At 36.8% G+C, this 13,596-nt stretch overlaps 1 protein-coding gene across 2 annotated transcripts in view; it reads left to right on the top strand.

Annotated features, from left to right (window-relative positions):
* Window positions 1-12,857, top strand: part of LOC120627659 (protein decapentaplegic) — a 37,264-nt gene extending 24,407 nt beyond the window's left edge. The window contains exons 1-2 of one of the 2 annotated variants that reach the window (XM_039895677.1): window positions 3,922-4,179; window positions 11,612-12,857. In XM_039895677.1, the coding sequence (XP_039751611.1) occupies window positions 11,629-12,735 (1,107 nt within the window). In that variant the 5' untranslated portion in view covers window positions 3,922-4,179; window positions 11,612-11,628 and the 3' untranslated portion in view covers window positions 12,736-12,857. Of the gene's footprint in view, window positions 1-3,921; window positions 4,180-11,611 lie in introns of those variants that run through there. The other variant, XM_039895678.1, reaches the window with a different exon arrangement.
* The last annotated feature ends 739 nt before the right edge of the window (window positions 12,858-13,596 follow it).

The raw sequence follows: 13,596 nt of genomic DNA, 5'->3' as shown, positions 1-13,596 counted from the left end.
ATTGCATACGGATTTGTTAAAATGTAAACCCCGTACGTATTAAGTTATAATCGTTGGTATTTAAAAGCGCTTTTATTGCTCAATCAACCTCTTCCAGATTAAAGGAACCCGGATATACTGAAGAAAGTATTTCAATAGGTGTCTAATTGCTGGATACCTTAGTGGCGCAATATACCTACTTATTATATTAATCCATACGATTAATAATTTATTTATTTATTTACTTGCATCCATGCCTTAATATAGTCATGAGTATGATGAACACGGCTCGGTTCGGTTTTACTCTCGGGGGGCCGAGTTCGAATCCCAGCACTCACATTTTACGTTTTTAAGCTATGTGCCTTAAGCAATTGAAATATCACTTGCTTCAACGGTGAAGGCAACATCGTGAGGAAACCTGAATGCCTGATATTTCTCCATAATGTTGTCAAAAGCTTGTGGTGTCCATTAATGCAAACTGTGCCTGCGTGGTGGATTACGGCCTAAACCTTTCTCATTGTGGAAGGAGACCTGTGCTCTCTTGTGGGCCGTTAACGGCTTGATATGATGATAAGTATCACTATCATCATCATCTCAACCACCGGACATTGGTATTTAGTAGGGCTTTCTACTCTGTATAGTTTTGTTGCATGTAGGTACATACAGCCTGTACCTCTGTATGCCTTTAGATCTTTATTGATTAGGCGTTACGTACTTAGGTGGACTTACTTATAGATTTACTGTACTTACGTACAGGAAATCTTCGTCGTCGTCATCTTAATAAAAAACATCATTTATATTTATATAAGCATATTTATTTATTTATTTAGCATTTGTTTAATTGCTGGCTAGGTTAGAGCGTAGACCGGATGCTAACGATATAAATCGAAACCGATAGCTTAGTGTGCTCTCCGAAGCACGTTGGTAGACTACACCATCAATTTCCTTACTGTGGCTTCGCAGTGCTGGTACTAAGAATATTTTCGCCAGAAAAACCCAATTCCTTACAAAATTGGATATGTCTCGGAAATTGAACTCAGGATTTCGAGACCCATGCTCATGTTAACCATTAGACCAACGAGGTAGTCTTTTTCCATATTTTAATAGATGAAATTTATTTTTATCCTTTGCTGATGAAATATTGCAGATACATCACAAACACAAGTTAATAAGTTTATCTATGAATTCAAAACACCTGGCTTACAGGAAGTAGGATTAACAGCAATTAAATACAATTAACTATCTACAAAACGTGAAAAATTTAAATACAAAAGTATTAAATTAAACGGAAACACTTTGTATATTTAACGATAAAAGTTACTTTTGTGTTCTCTTATCATCGACGGTAAGTTGTGAGTAATAGTTTTGTAAGAACAGTTAATGTGAATATTTTTAGCACTTTTAACAAAACTGCTGTATACGTACAGTACTTACTCATAAAACCTAAAAGGTACAACATTATTTTAGTGTATACTACATAATTATATATGTTGTTATCTCAAAATTCTACTTCTGTTAACTGTTGCAAAACGTAAAGCTCCTTAATGATGAACGTAGCATATCGCCGAAATAGATATACATTGTTTAACACGTTCACACTGCCATTATCATTATCATCATTACCTCAAAGTCTTGGAAAATTATGTATGAATGCTTTACAGCCCTGTAATACTTTGAATGAAGAATTTTTGAATTTGTATTTGATTGATTAACTTAAAAATCCTACCTCTTATTTTATTAGAAGGAAATAAGCCACACCATGCTGTTTCAATTCGATAATTTTATAATAATAATTTCAATAACAGATGTCCATAGTTGTGTTAAGGTGTTTTTAAACTCCATGGTCGTTTGCAGATTGTGTCTATCGATTCCCTGCGAGTATCCACTATCGTATTACTTTGATAAAAATATTTCTACTGTAACAATTTTTCACAAAAAACAATTATTATAACCTATACCCGATACGTTATTCATGTATTTATTAAGTTTTTATAGTTAAGACCATGAGTGATATTAATATAAATTTATCACTTTATTATATTGTTTATTAACGCTTTTATCGGGTTGTCTGGTAGAAAATGGCATTATATCCGCGTTTTCCATCATTATTTAAATGTGTGTAATAAAGAGAAGAAAACAAGTTTGTTTCACAGATTGTTCATTGTACCTTGATCTGAGAGAGAAAACCATGTTTGAGTCATCGCAGCCAAATATGTGAGGCTGATTCACCCTCATCCCGATGGGGGTGAGTTATGTAACTGCGCTTATCTCTGCAATAACGGTAGGGGGCGGCGTTCTTAGAAAATCTTAGCTGTATTATCCTACCCCCACTCTGAGGAGATGGGCCGGGGCCGTAGAGTCTGGCCTGCTTATAATTACGACTATTTACTTAAAATGCTCAGTGATTCTGAGACAAGCCTTTAATGTGACACCCGTCAAAAGCTCGTGCCTCAAAGTGTGACAAAGTGATAACATATTATGTTACGTGAAATATTTTGAAGGATTTTAATGAACTGTTCCGAAGATTTTGTGCTTTTGGATTTTTTGGAGTTTTTTTAAATTTTTTATTAAGGTAAGATTTTACTGAAACGACTAAACAAACCTATTATTACAAAATATAGGTATAGCTATAAGCACAAAAAAATACTTCTTTTATTCAATGTAAATGTAGAATTGAGTGGTTAAATTTTCTTTCCTTTTGGTAATAATGAGTTGGAAAAATTTTACTAGTTATAATCTCAAGTTAACATTTTACAGAAATATTTAATATTATATTTTCTCATCTATTTATTCATCTTATATTTGTTCCTTTTATTGGGTTTTCCACAATAGCTGAGAAATTTAGGTAACAGGAATAAATTATATATAATTAAATATGATCCTACTGAAGCTAAAAATAATTAAAATAATCTTAAACTTATTAATTAATTTTTTTTTAATTTTACACAAGAAGTTTTCCAAAAAGTTCACTATAAAAATAGGTATGATATAATGCTTTGAAAAAAATACACAAACAACGGAACACAGCAAGGACAGAAAATTAGTATCAATTTGCAACGTCATTTTTTGCACGATTAAGTTAAAAATTTATTCATATTGATTGATTCTTTATTTTTATGACCGGAGATTTCAATTTTTCTAATAAAGCAATTTCATAATAACTATTTTTTTTTAAATATTTTTTAAGACGAATTTATTGAGCCAGGTTCTTGATTGTACTAAGTGCTGCACGTAATTTAGATACGCAATCTTCCTTAATACTAATACATCACTCCAAGTGCTTCCAACTTTCAAGCCCGTTAAAGTCAATTTATAAGTACTTAAAGTTTGAACAGTTCCTAAAATTAATCTACGAGTACGTTTATTTTTTAGTAATCAGTCTTGTAATATCCCTACAAACTTAGATTGTTGATTAAGCTTGCAAATTGTTACGTTTTTGTGAGTTACTGTTTTGAAAAACACTTAAAGATTAAAGTCATCATTTAACATCATATAAGTATTAAAAAATTTTTTGTTATGTTACATTAGAATAGAAACATAGGACGTTTTCACGTCGCTACTTTCATGAAAATATTCCTTACGTTAGTGTGCGTTGCGAAAGAAATGTTTAGTAACATTCAGATTATTGGACTTGAATACATAACTGATGAGTAGCATTAGTTTTAAATGAAGTCAAAACTTATTTATTTTAGAGCAGTGAATTGTAGTGAAGTCACTGTAGTCATTCTCGTAGCATTTGTCGTAGCATCTCATACGGGAGATGTGGGTTCTAGGTCTGGAGCATTGTAGGGTGTCAGAGGCTGAAGGGTAGGCAGAGATGGTGCGGTGGTATTGTGGTGTAGTGGGTGGTGCGGGGCGGGGGCGGGGCCGTGGCCGGCTCGGCCCGCGACGCACGACGCCGCCGCGTCTGGAGCGGCGGCCTCCTCTCATTCGAGCCGCGACCGCGACGCTGTGAGCACGTGATGCGCGCTAACGCCGCAGCTCTGTCCGCCGCCAAACCACGCGCGCGCAACCGCTCCCGCGCGAAAACACGCGCCAGTTATGTTACCGGTCCGCTCTGTTGTTATGTGCCAACGGTTCGAACGTGAACGAGTGCGCTTCCATTTGTTCCCGAAGCGCTGACAGCGCGCTCCTCTCAACAGAGCACCACGGATTGCGGATTTTGTGTGACCATCGGCGTTGGATGCGTTAAAATTTCGGGTGAGTGAGAGAGTCGAGCGCTCGCGGCTGGTTTGACCGCATTATTTTCGAAATACGTACGCCATGATCCGGTCGACCGCGCTAGAGCTATCAAAACACTATAAAAACAAACTACGTATCCGATATGTACCTACATACTATCTAATCAATGATATTATTGTAAACAACCGAAAAATATAATTTCATATGCGAAGTTTCTAATAAGTTTAAGTAACCCCTGTAATTGCAATAGAGAAATCACGATAAAACTGATTTCTAATGATCTATGAGGTCTCTAATTATAATAATTGTTATTTCTTATCGTCATTATAAATCAATAGATTTACGCTAAAATTTTCTCCGCTAAAACAAACTTTGAATATTTTCACCGTGAGCTTATACACGAAATACGTATCTCGTTGATGTCTTTTACTTTAGAGTTTTGGAAAGTGCCTCAGAACGTTAATTTATTTCTATAATAGAGCCTGTGCTTGATAACAGTTTAAATGTGGTTTTTTTCAATAATTTCTCACTTATTTCTATTTAAACATCACATATTGATAGTACTGTATGTAATATTGTTACTTTCTGATATAATTATACTGTTTGTTATAAATAATTGCAGCGTATTTTCTTAACCTATAACAAATAGGGTGTCTAAAAACCGTTTCACAACAATTTTAAAAGTCTGGATACTTTAAAAGCCTGTTAAAAAAAATAAAGAATTTGGTTTCTAGAAATTATATAAGTAAAATATAAATTAATACATAACTAAAATGAGTAAATACCAGCTGACTTAAGCAGCTTTAGTTTCTTTCAATATTTAGAAAATAATAATATACCTATATGATATGATTAGCATTTTTTTAGAGCCATTATTATGAATACAAATGGCTGAATTAATACAAATACGACATTTTCTGTGACTATCATATGCACCTACTTACAAGTGAGGAGGTAGAGTGAGACAGACGTAAAATTCATCATACCAAGAGTAAAAAGTACTGAGTTGTACGCTAACTTTAAAATACTAAGAAAGTAAAAAATAATATTTTCACATGTCTTTCTCTAATGTCTTTTCTTCTTCTTTTAACGATATTTCGTTTAATTAGGTACTTTTCGTATGTCGAGGCAATGGATACGTTAAATATTTAGCCCGCAAACATTGTCCACATTAAATTGACATTTCCTTCGCTATAGGAATTTTTTTCTTGCTTAGAAATGTAGCATAAATAGCCAATAGTATATCTTGGATGACGTTGACTGCGTATGCAAGTTTTATGTAACAAAAGGTTATAAACCCTTGCAAATGGTCTCTTGAAAAGAGGTAATTTGACCACTTCTTTTCCTGTTGACTGTTCCTGTTTTACCACTTCGAATAGTGCGAAAATAAATTATAATTTTAGATTTAGGCGCCTATATAGATTTTAGACCCTAGGAAATAAGCTTTGCGTTGTAAGTTAGTATTAATATTTGTTGGTACCCGTTTTTAAGATAACAAGTGCAATATTACTAAACGTTTTTTATCCACGTTTCTGATACGTGCCGCTAAGATGTGGAACGCCCTCCCGGTAACTGTGTTTCCTGCCACGTATAATTTAAGTACCTTCAAGGCTAGAGTGAATAGGCTTTTTCTAGGCAAGCGTGCTCCAACCTAGACCTCATCATTGCTTTCTAATGGGCATGATTGTCGTCAAACGCTGGCCTATCGTTAATAAAAAAAAAAAAAAAAAATGTTCCAAAAAAAACCAAACTTTACTTGTCATGAAACAGTAAATAAATCTTACAAGCTTTGCTTAAAGAGCCTGGGCTTTTAGAAATTATTGCACTAAAAATTTATTAGAATACAGGCAATAAAAACAATCGAATCCGATAAATACTAGACCATCTCTAGTTTACCAAGTCACGTTGTCTCTTTATATAGCCTGACATCTCAAATTGAAAAGAAAAATAATTATAATTTTTTTAATACGAATATTACGTAGGGAAGCAATGTTAAACTGTAAAAGCAGCAAAAGCATTGCGGCTGATAGTAAATAAACAAATCATTAGCATGCATTAAGTAATCTCTTCCCAGAGTGAGAAGGGTTTAGGCCTAAGTCCACCACTCTGGCCCAGAGTGGATTGGTGGACTCCGCACGCCTTTGAGAACGAGAACACTATGGAGAACTCTCAGGCATGCAGGTTTTTCCACGATGTTTTCCTTCACCGTTGAAGCAAGTGTTATTTTAATTGCTTAAAACGCACATAACTTAGAAAGTTTGAGGTGATTGCTGGGAGTCAAACTCGGCCCCTCGAAAGCCACCGTTGATAGGATGGTGATGATGTAGGTAGTAGCATCTTTTATCTTTGTGTAGTAAAATATTATATAGGTATAGAGTCTGTATAATATGTGTTTGTTTCACGGACTCGTCTCAGTAACTGCCAAGTCCTATCCGGACAGCTCTTAGAAATTTTCTAAATGATTGCACTAATTTAAAGTTATTTTTGGTGATCCGTCTAACGTCGTACCATTTAAATGTGACTAACTAGTGAGTTAGTAATCATTAAAAAAAAAAAATTGTCATCGAGAAGTGTCAAACTACATGTCACAAAAATGCACTTTATCATAATGCCCAGATTTTAGCGGCAATTATAGTTCTTGTAGCTTTAATGTTATCTTTATTATTTGGGGTGCGCTTATAACCCTCGTAGCTTAAGTTTTAGTTTACGAATAAAGTTATCACCATAATTTCACTGTCATGTGCGCCAGTAAAGAAATATTTTACTTTAACTTTAAACTTATAAAGTTGATTGTTTATTTGAAAGCGGTAATAGGTATCAAGATCTAGCAATCTGATCTCAAAAAAAAATTTTGCTTTACATAGTTATCTTGTTAAGGAAATCTATTACCTAATGTAGATTTCGATTATGACCTATATCTAGTTGACTAGCATGACACCACGTGGCGTAACATATATGTTTGTCTTTTACATCCTTATAATTATTGATAAGCGATGCTGCCATATATCGGCAAATGAATAGTAGCGAATATGTGACATTAAGTACAAAATCATGTATCTTCATTCCTTAGAAGAAATTGTACTTTGTCCTTCTGCTCTGCCCGCGACGCCAGAACTAGAACTTCGCTCAATGAAGAATTACATTTACAATTACAATTACAAGCCTTTTAAAGTACGAGTATCGGTTTGTAGTGACTCTACCACGAATAGGCAGGCGCATTTTTCGGGCTTTACTTATGACTATCAGTTGTATGACAATCATATATATAAAAAAAATCAAAAATCCAAAAGAAATCAAAATTCATTTATTTCAAGTAGGCCTCATATAAGCACTTTTGAAACGTCCAGTATGTCTGTTTGTAGTGACACTACCACCGGTTCGGAAGGCAGATTCTACCGAGAAGAAGCCGGCAAGAAACTCAGCAGTAACTCTTTTCCAACATCGTTTTACAATTTAACAATCTTTGTTCTATATTCTGTGAGATGAAAGCGGAGCGGCTTGTTTCCAGGCAACCTTGTCATATAAATATATACATACTCTATTTCCTATTACTCTTATAACAGTAATTGGAAATAGAGTATGTAAAACCAAACTTTCGATCAGCAATATAATAAAAAATTTGTTTATAGTAATGAAACTTCAAAACCATTTAAATATAGATAGAACCCTTTTTGATAGGCTAAGTCTTATAGTAAGTAAGTTTTGTTCCCTTTTGAATGGATATCGTATTGACGTTAATATTTTTAGCCTTCACGCATTAGCAACCACTGTTTACATACTGGGAAATGAGAACATGGGAATACATGCACTTATTACATTATAAATTAACTCAACACGTATTAATAATAACTTTGATGGTTACCAGACCGTGAATGTTACAACACTTAATTTGTATAATCAATTAGGTTATTACGGAGAAACAAACAAACACACCCACGTGCAAACAATCAACCTAAACATAAATGTCTTATTTCTGCAGCCGGACGATAAAAAGCTTTAAAATTAAATGGTTAAAAGGGGATTTCGATAGTGAAATTTAATTTATTTTTCATCTTCATCATACTCGTATGTTACAGCCGGGCACCTATTTTTCTTAGGCATTATGATCCCTTTTAGAAGTTAAGGTCCATTCACGGTTTTCCAAAGCAGGTTAGTTGTTTCAAACTATAAAAACGGGACTAGACGGGACTGTCAGGTTAACCTGCTTGCCGAGACTAAGGCCATTTTGCCTCGGGAGCACGATTTCACAGCGTACAATTTCTTCTTCTTCTCGTTCTCACTCCCTCTGAGTGGAGTCGGCACAAAATGTCTTATTTTGGCACATCTTTGACGAACGGCCTTCTACATGTTGTCCTCCTTGGGAATGTTTTTATTGGAATTAATGAAACTTTTTCAATTCAAAGGAGTAAGGTTGTAAACCCTTTCAATCGCAATTCAGGACCCTTGCGTAGATGTTCCTCTTCGTATCAGACTAATTTTTGATTTCAAGGTCTCCACTTTTAGTCTTATCAGCTATAGAAATTTGTGAATAGTAAATTTTATTTCCAAAGGAATTGTGTCCATTTCAATGTTTACATAGTTGGCATATTTTCAAATACGGCATTAAATTTTCTTTGATTCTTTCTTTCTCGTTTAATTTTCCGGAAGCTGTTAATCATTTCGAGGATATTTAAATATTTTTTCAGTATAACGATAACTGACGTTTGTTCCGATAACCTATAAGGAATTCTTGTGTCACAGTGATGTTAAATTGCCTTATACGGCCCGCCCCAGTTGTTGTTCTTGCAAGGAAAAAATACTAATGAATGATGTAACGTACCTCATTGTCACTGCTTTATTTTTATCAATAGCCGCCGCGATTGTTGATGCTACCTTTCCATCAACTTCTGAGTTAGTGTTCGTATTGTGTTTGAACCACACTCGTCCACTGCTAGACACTCATTTTTGTAGGGATTTACGAATCTCACGGTCTTATGCCACCTTTGTCCAGCAGCTCCTTGTGATTACCTTGAAGTTGTTTGTTTTTATGAACATGAATGTTTTTCAGTGTCTCGTTGTTAATTGAATATTATAACTATTTATGTATGTATATTATTTACAAAAATATTCATCAGTCATCTTAGTACCCATTACACAAGCTACGTTTACTTTAGGCCTAGATGGCGATATGTGTATCGTCGTAGTATATTTATTTATTAAATTTATTTTTATTAGGCGATGTGTTCCGCACACCGCCACTTTAGCTTAACAAAACGTTGAGACTTGAGCCATATCAATGACTGGTGCTTCCATAGATCTCACTCATCACAATATGAAACTCCGAGCATAGTTTACTCCGTCACACATTGAGTAACTCTTTAATGTATAGTAGTTATTATAAACGGCGTTTTTTTTTCTATAACATCGAAAGCACCTCTAGTCTATCCGATCTGAATTATATCTAGGCAAAATTCAAAATAGATTAATTTAACTACTTAATGATAAAAACAGCAGCAGTTTTGAAACAACTGATCCAATTAAGTGACTCTAATATAGTTGAAACTAGAGTGATTGACTGGAACTGTGATCGATAACGCCGCACATATTCGATATAGGTTTCTTGATATCAGCAATATACTAGCGTCTTCCAACTGTTTACCACCACGCCATGTAGACCTCGTAGTAGATGGTAGTGGTTATTATTATTATTATATTATTATTATAATAGACTAAACAGCTTTCACTGATGCGTCTATATCATTTCTTTTGCTCTTTTTCTTTTGATGATTGTCCAGTCTATTCTTAAACTGATTCAGTGACACTGCAGTCACTACATCTTCAGGCAAGGAATTCCACATTTTCTTTGCCTCGTACGACACCAGCGGGAAGAGTAGACGTGGTTACATCTGTATTCTGATCTGCCGTCACCACACGGGATCAAACTTCTTATATTTTTTCTTTTTAAAACTTATTTTCTTAGCAGTATATCGCAGTATACAAAAAAAACACTGTTTATCGTATTCTATTTATGTGTTGATAGTGATCACACATAAATTAAGTAAGACACGTATGCTCATTGTTTAACTAAACTCATTATAATTGTTAACAGAGGTATTTCCAATTATATAAAAACTAATAGCGTTTATAATAACTCAATTCATAAATAGATGTAAACACCCGTTATGGTGATTTAGCTCGCTTGTTTAGAATACACTCATGCTTGTAGTCGGAGTGCGGACATTACAATGTGACGTTGCGTTTATTAGGAATAGTGAGAAGTGAGATAAACCGACTACCGGTTATGCACAGTGTTGACCTTTGTTAAATAACTGGTAAAACGAATAAATGTTGCTTCTGGCAATTTAACTGACTTTTACTCAGAATTTAATTGTTTTTTAAGCTTATTTAAATCTAGATACGCTATGGCTTATTACCTATCAATAATTCGGGATCTACTACCGCCATGGTTATTTATGCCGCAAAGCAGCATTGTTGCAATGATGTATTTCAGTCTGAAGCGCATGGTGGCTGGAATAATTACTGGCTCATGATGCTTAACACGTACGTGTCAGGGTAAAGGACGCGGGGCGGTTTATTGCAGAACATTTTGCTGGCATACCCTGCGAATTATTGCTCTTTTTATAGGATATGGTTTTCCAGTAACCAACAGGTGGGCCATATACTTGGTTCGCCAATTGCCATCATCACTATCAACCCATTACCGGCCCACCAAAGGGTCTCCTCCCAGAATGAGGAGGGTTTATTCCGTAAAACACCACGCTGGCAAAATAACGGTCGTAGATTTCACACACCTTTGAGAAAGTTTCAGAGAACTCTAAGGCATGCGGGTTTCCTTACGGTGTTTTCCTTCACCGATCGAGCAAGAGATATTTTAAATTCATTAGCTCTGAAAGTTAAAGGTGCGTGTCGGGATCGAACTCGGTCACCCCAAATCGGAAACTGGAGCTGTACCCACTAGGCTAACGTCGCTTTCACCGTCAATTAACATAAATATAAAAAAAAAACCTATGCAATCTATTCACACACGGCGGAAGTGTAACTTCTGAAAAGTGTAGCCTACGAGAGATTGAGGTGGATGTAGGGTATCAGAACTATTAGGATAAATGTAAGGTTTATTATTTAGTTTCCGTGGTAACTAGAATAGGTAAAAAAATGAATAATGTTTTTTATCTCACTCTGTCCTATACATTTATGTTTGTTTCTTTATTATTCGTTTTCTTTGGTTACTTAAATAGGACGGATAAAATAGTATGTATATTTCTGTCTCATTGTTTGCCGGCTTCATCCGACACATTTTTGTATTTGTGTCTCTTACCTGTCGTTTTTCCGTTGCATCCGGTTTGAAATCACAACGATTCTAAAGAAGTTTCACTTCAAAAAAACATTTTAGCAGCACTCAGTGAACGAAAGTGTTCCATTTGTATTAACGTAGCGCTTTTGATTGTTGCAGGTGGGTCGAGGAGAACTATGCGTGGGGCGTGCGCGTGCGCGGTGGTGTGCGCGTTGGTGGCGCTGTGCGCGGCCGCGGGGCTGGACGAGGCGACGCGCGCCGCCGCCGAGAAGCAGCTTTTGGCGCTGTTGGGGATGCCGCGCCGGCCACCGCCGCGCCGCGCGCCGCCCGTGCCGCGCGCGCTACGCGTGTTGTACGACGAGCGCGCGTTGCCCGCCGCCGCCGCCAATACGGCTCGCGCCTTCTACCACGCGCCCAGCCGCCTCGACGAGCGCTTCCCCGCCGAACACCGCTTCCGCCTCTTCTTCAACATAAGCGGCGTGCCGGCCGACGAAGTCGCCCGAGGCGCGGACATCACGTTTCAGCGAGCCGTCGGCACAACAGGCCGGCAGAGGCTCCTGCTCTACGACGTCGTCAGACCCGGCCATCGGGGCAAAACCGAGCCAATCTTAAGGCTCCTAGATTCGGTTCCGCTTCGCCCTGATGAAGGCACCGTCAGTGCTGACGCTATAGGCGCGGCGAGAAGATGGCTCAAGGAGCCAAAACATAACCATGGACTTTTAGTGCGTGTTTTAGACGAAAGTGATACGAGCAGCAGTAAAGACGCTAAGTTTCCGCACGTGCGGGTCCGGAGACGCGCTACAGACGATGAGGCTGAGTGGCGGACGATTCAACCGTTGCTCATGCTTTACACGGAGGATGAAAGAGCCCGTGTCGCGCGGGAATCGGGCGAGACGCGGCTAACGCGCAACAAACGCGCAGCGCAGCGGAGAGGTCACCGTGCGCATCACAGGCGCAAGGAAGCGCGTGAAATCTGCCAGCGAAGGCCCTTGTTCGTCGACTTCGCCGACGTGGGCTGGAGCGACTGGATCGTAGCCCCGCACGGCTACGACGCGTACTACTGCCAGGGCGACTGCCCGTTCCCGCTGCCGGATCATCTAAACGGCACGAATCACGCGATAGTGCAGACTCTCGTCAACTCAGTGAATCCCGCGACTGTGCCCAAAGCGTGCTGTGTGCCCACGCAACTTTCATCTATATCTATGTTATATATGGACGAAATGAACAATGTGGTGCTTAAAAATTATCAGGACATGATGGTGGTAGGTTGTGGTTGCCGATGACGAAGGCGCGACCGGCTCGCGCGGACCTAGTGATATATCGTGGACCCAGTGTATATATAGGAGTGGCCTCGAAAATTGTACATAATATATTTGTATATACACTTGTGTAATTATTATTTTATTGAGAGGATAATGATGTAATAAAAAATTTAAATATTATGCATGGATTATTATTTATATCTCTTTCTAATTGAATATTGAATTGGTGAGGTGCAATTGCAAAGATATGACTGATGTGTTATATTTTAAAGCTTAAAGATTAAAGAATCACAAGCTTATAAAATTAATTTTACTTAATTAAATTAAACCTATAACCTAAACCTAAGCCTAAAGTTACTAAACTGATCACGTTGTACATAAATCTCTAAACTAACTTGGCAAGTCTTAAATTACTATGATCCTATTCTACATCAAACATTGTGAAAAATACAGAACTACCTTTAGACCTGTCAGATTAGTTTAGTTAAGATAGGTTTAGAGACTTGTGCATGACAGCATTCGCACTATGTGCCCAAAAGTTCCGTTCTGTATCTCTGTAGATAAAATTTCAACAAGACAACTCGTGCAACTACTAGTTAAAAATAAAAGAGATCATTATTACTTTGAAATCAAATCATAAATTAACGATATTTAGTTAAAATAGTTGTAAAATTTAATTGAATACCTACAATCTTTGACTCTTCTTTATAATATTTATATACTGTGAAAGTATTACGATCCAGTTATATCTTAAGTAGACAATGATTTCTTTTTTTAGTACCTATCATATTTCTATTATACTTTGTTGATTATTAAGTCCAATACTTTTGGTCACAGAAAACATAATTTTATGAAAAACGAGAAGTTGGCTGCCCTTGTTAA

The sequence above is a fragment of the Pararge aegeria genome, chromosome 11 (genome assembly GCF_905163445.1).
Source record: "Pararge aegeria chromosome 11, ilParAegt1.1, whole genome shotgun sequence".
NCBI lineage: Eukaryota > Metazoa > Arthropoda > Insecta > Lepidoptera > Nymphalidae > Pararge > Pararge aegeria.
This window is presented reverse-complemented; position numbering and strand designations above follow the sequence as displayed.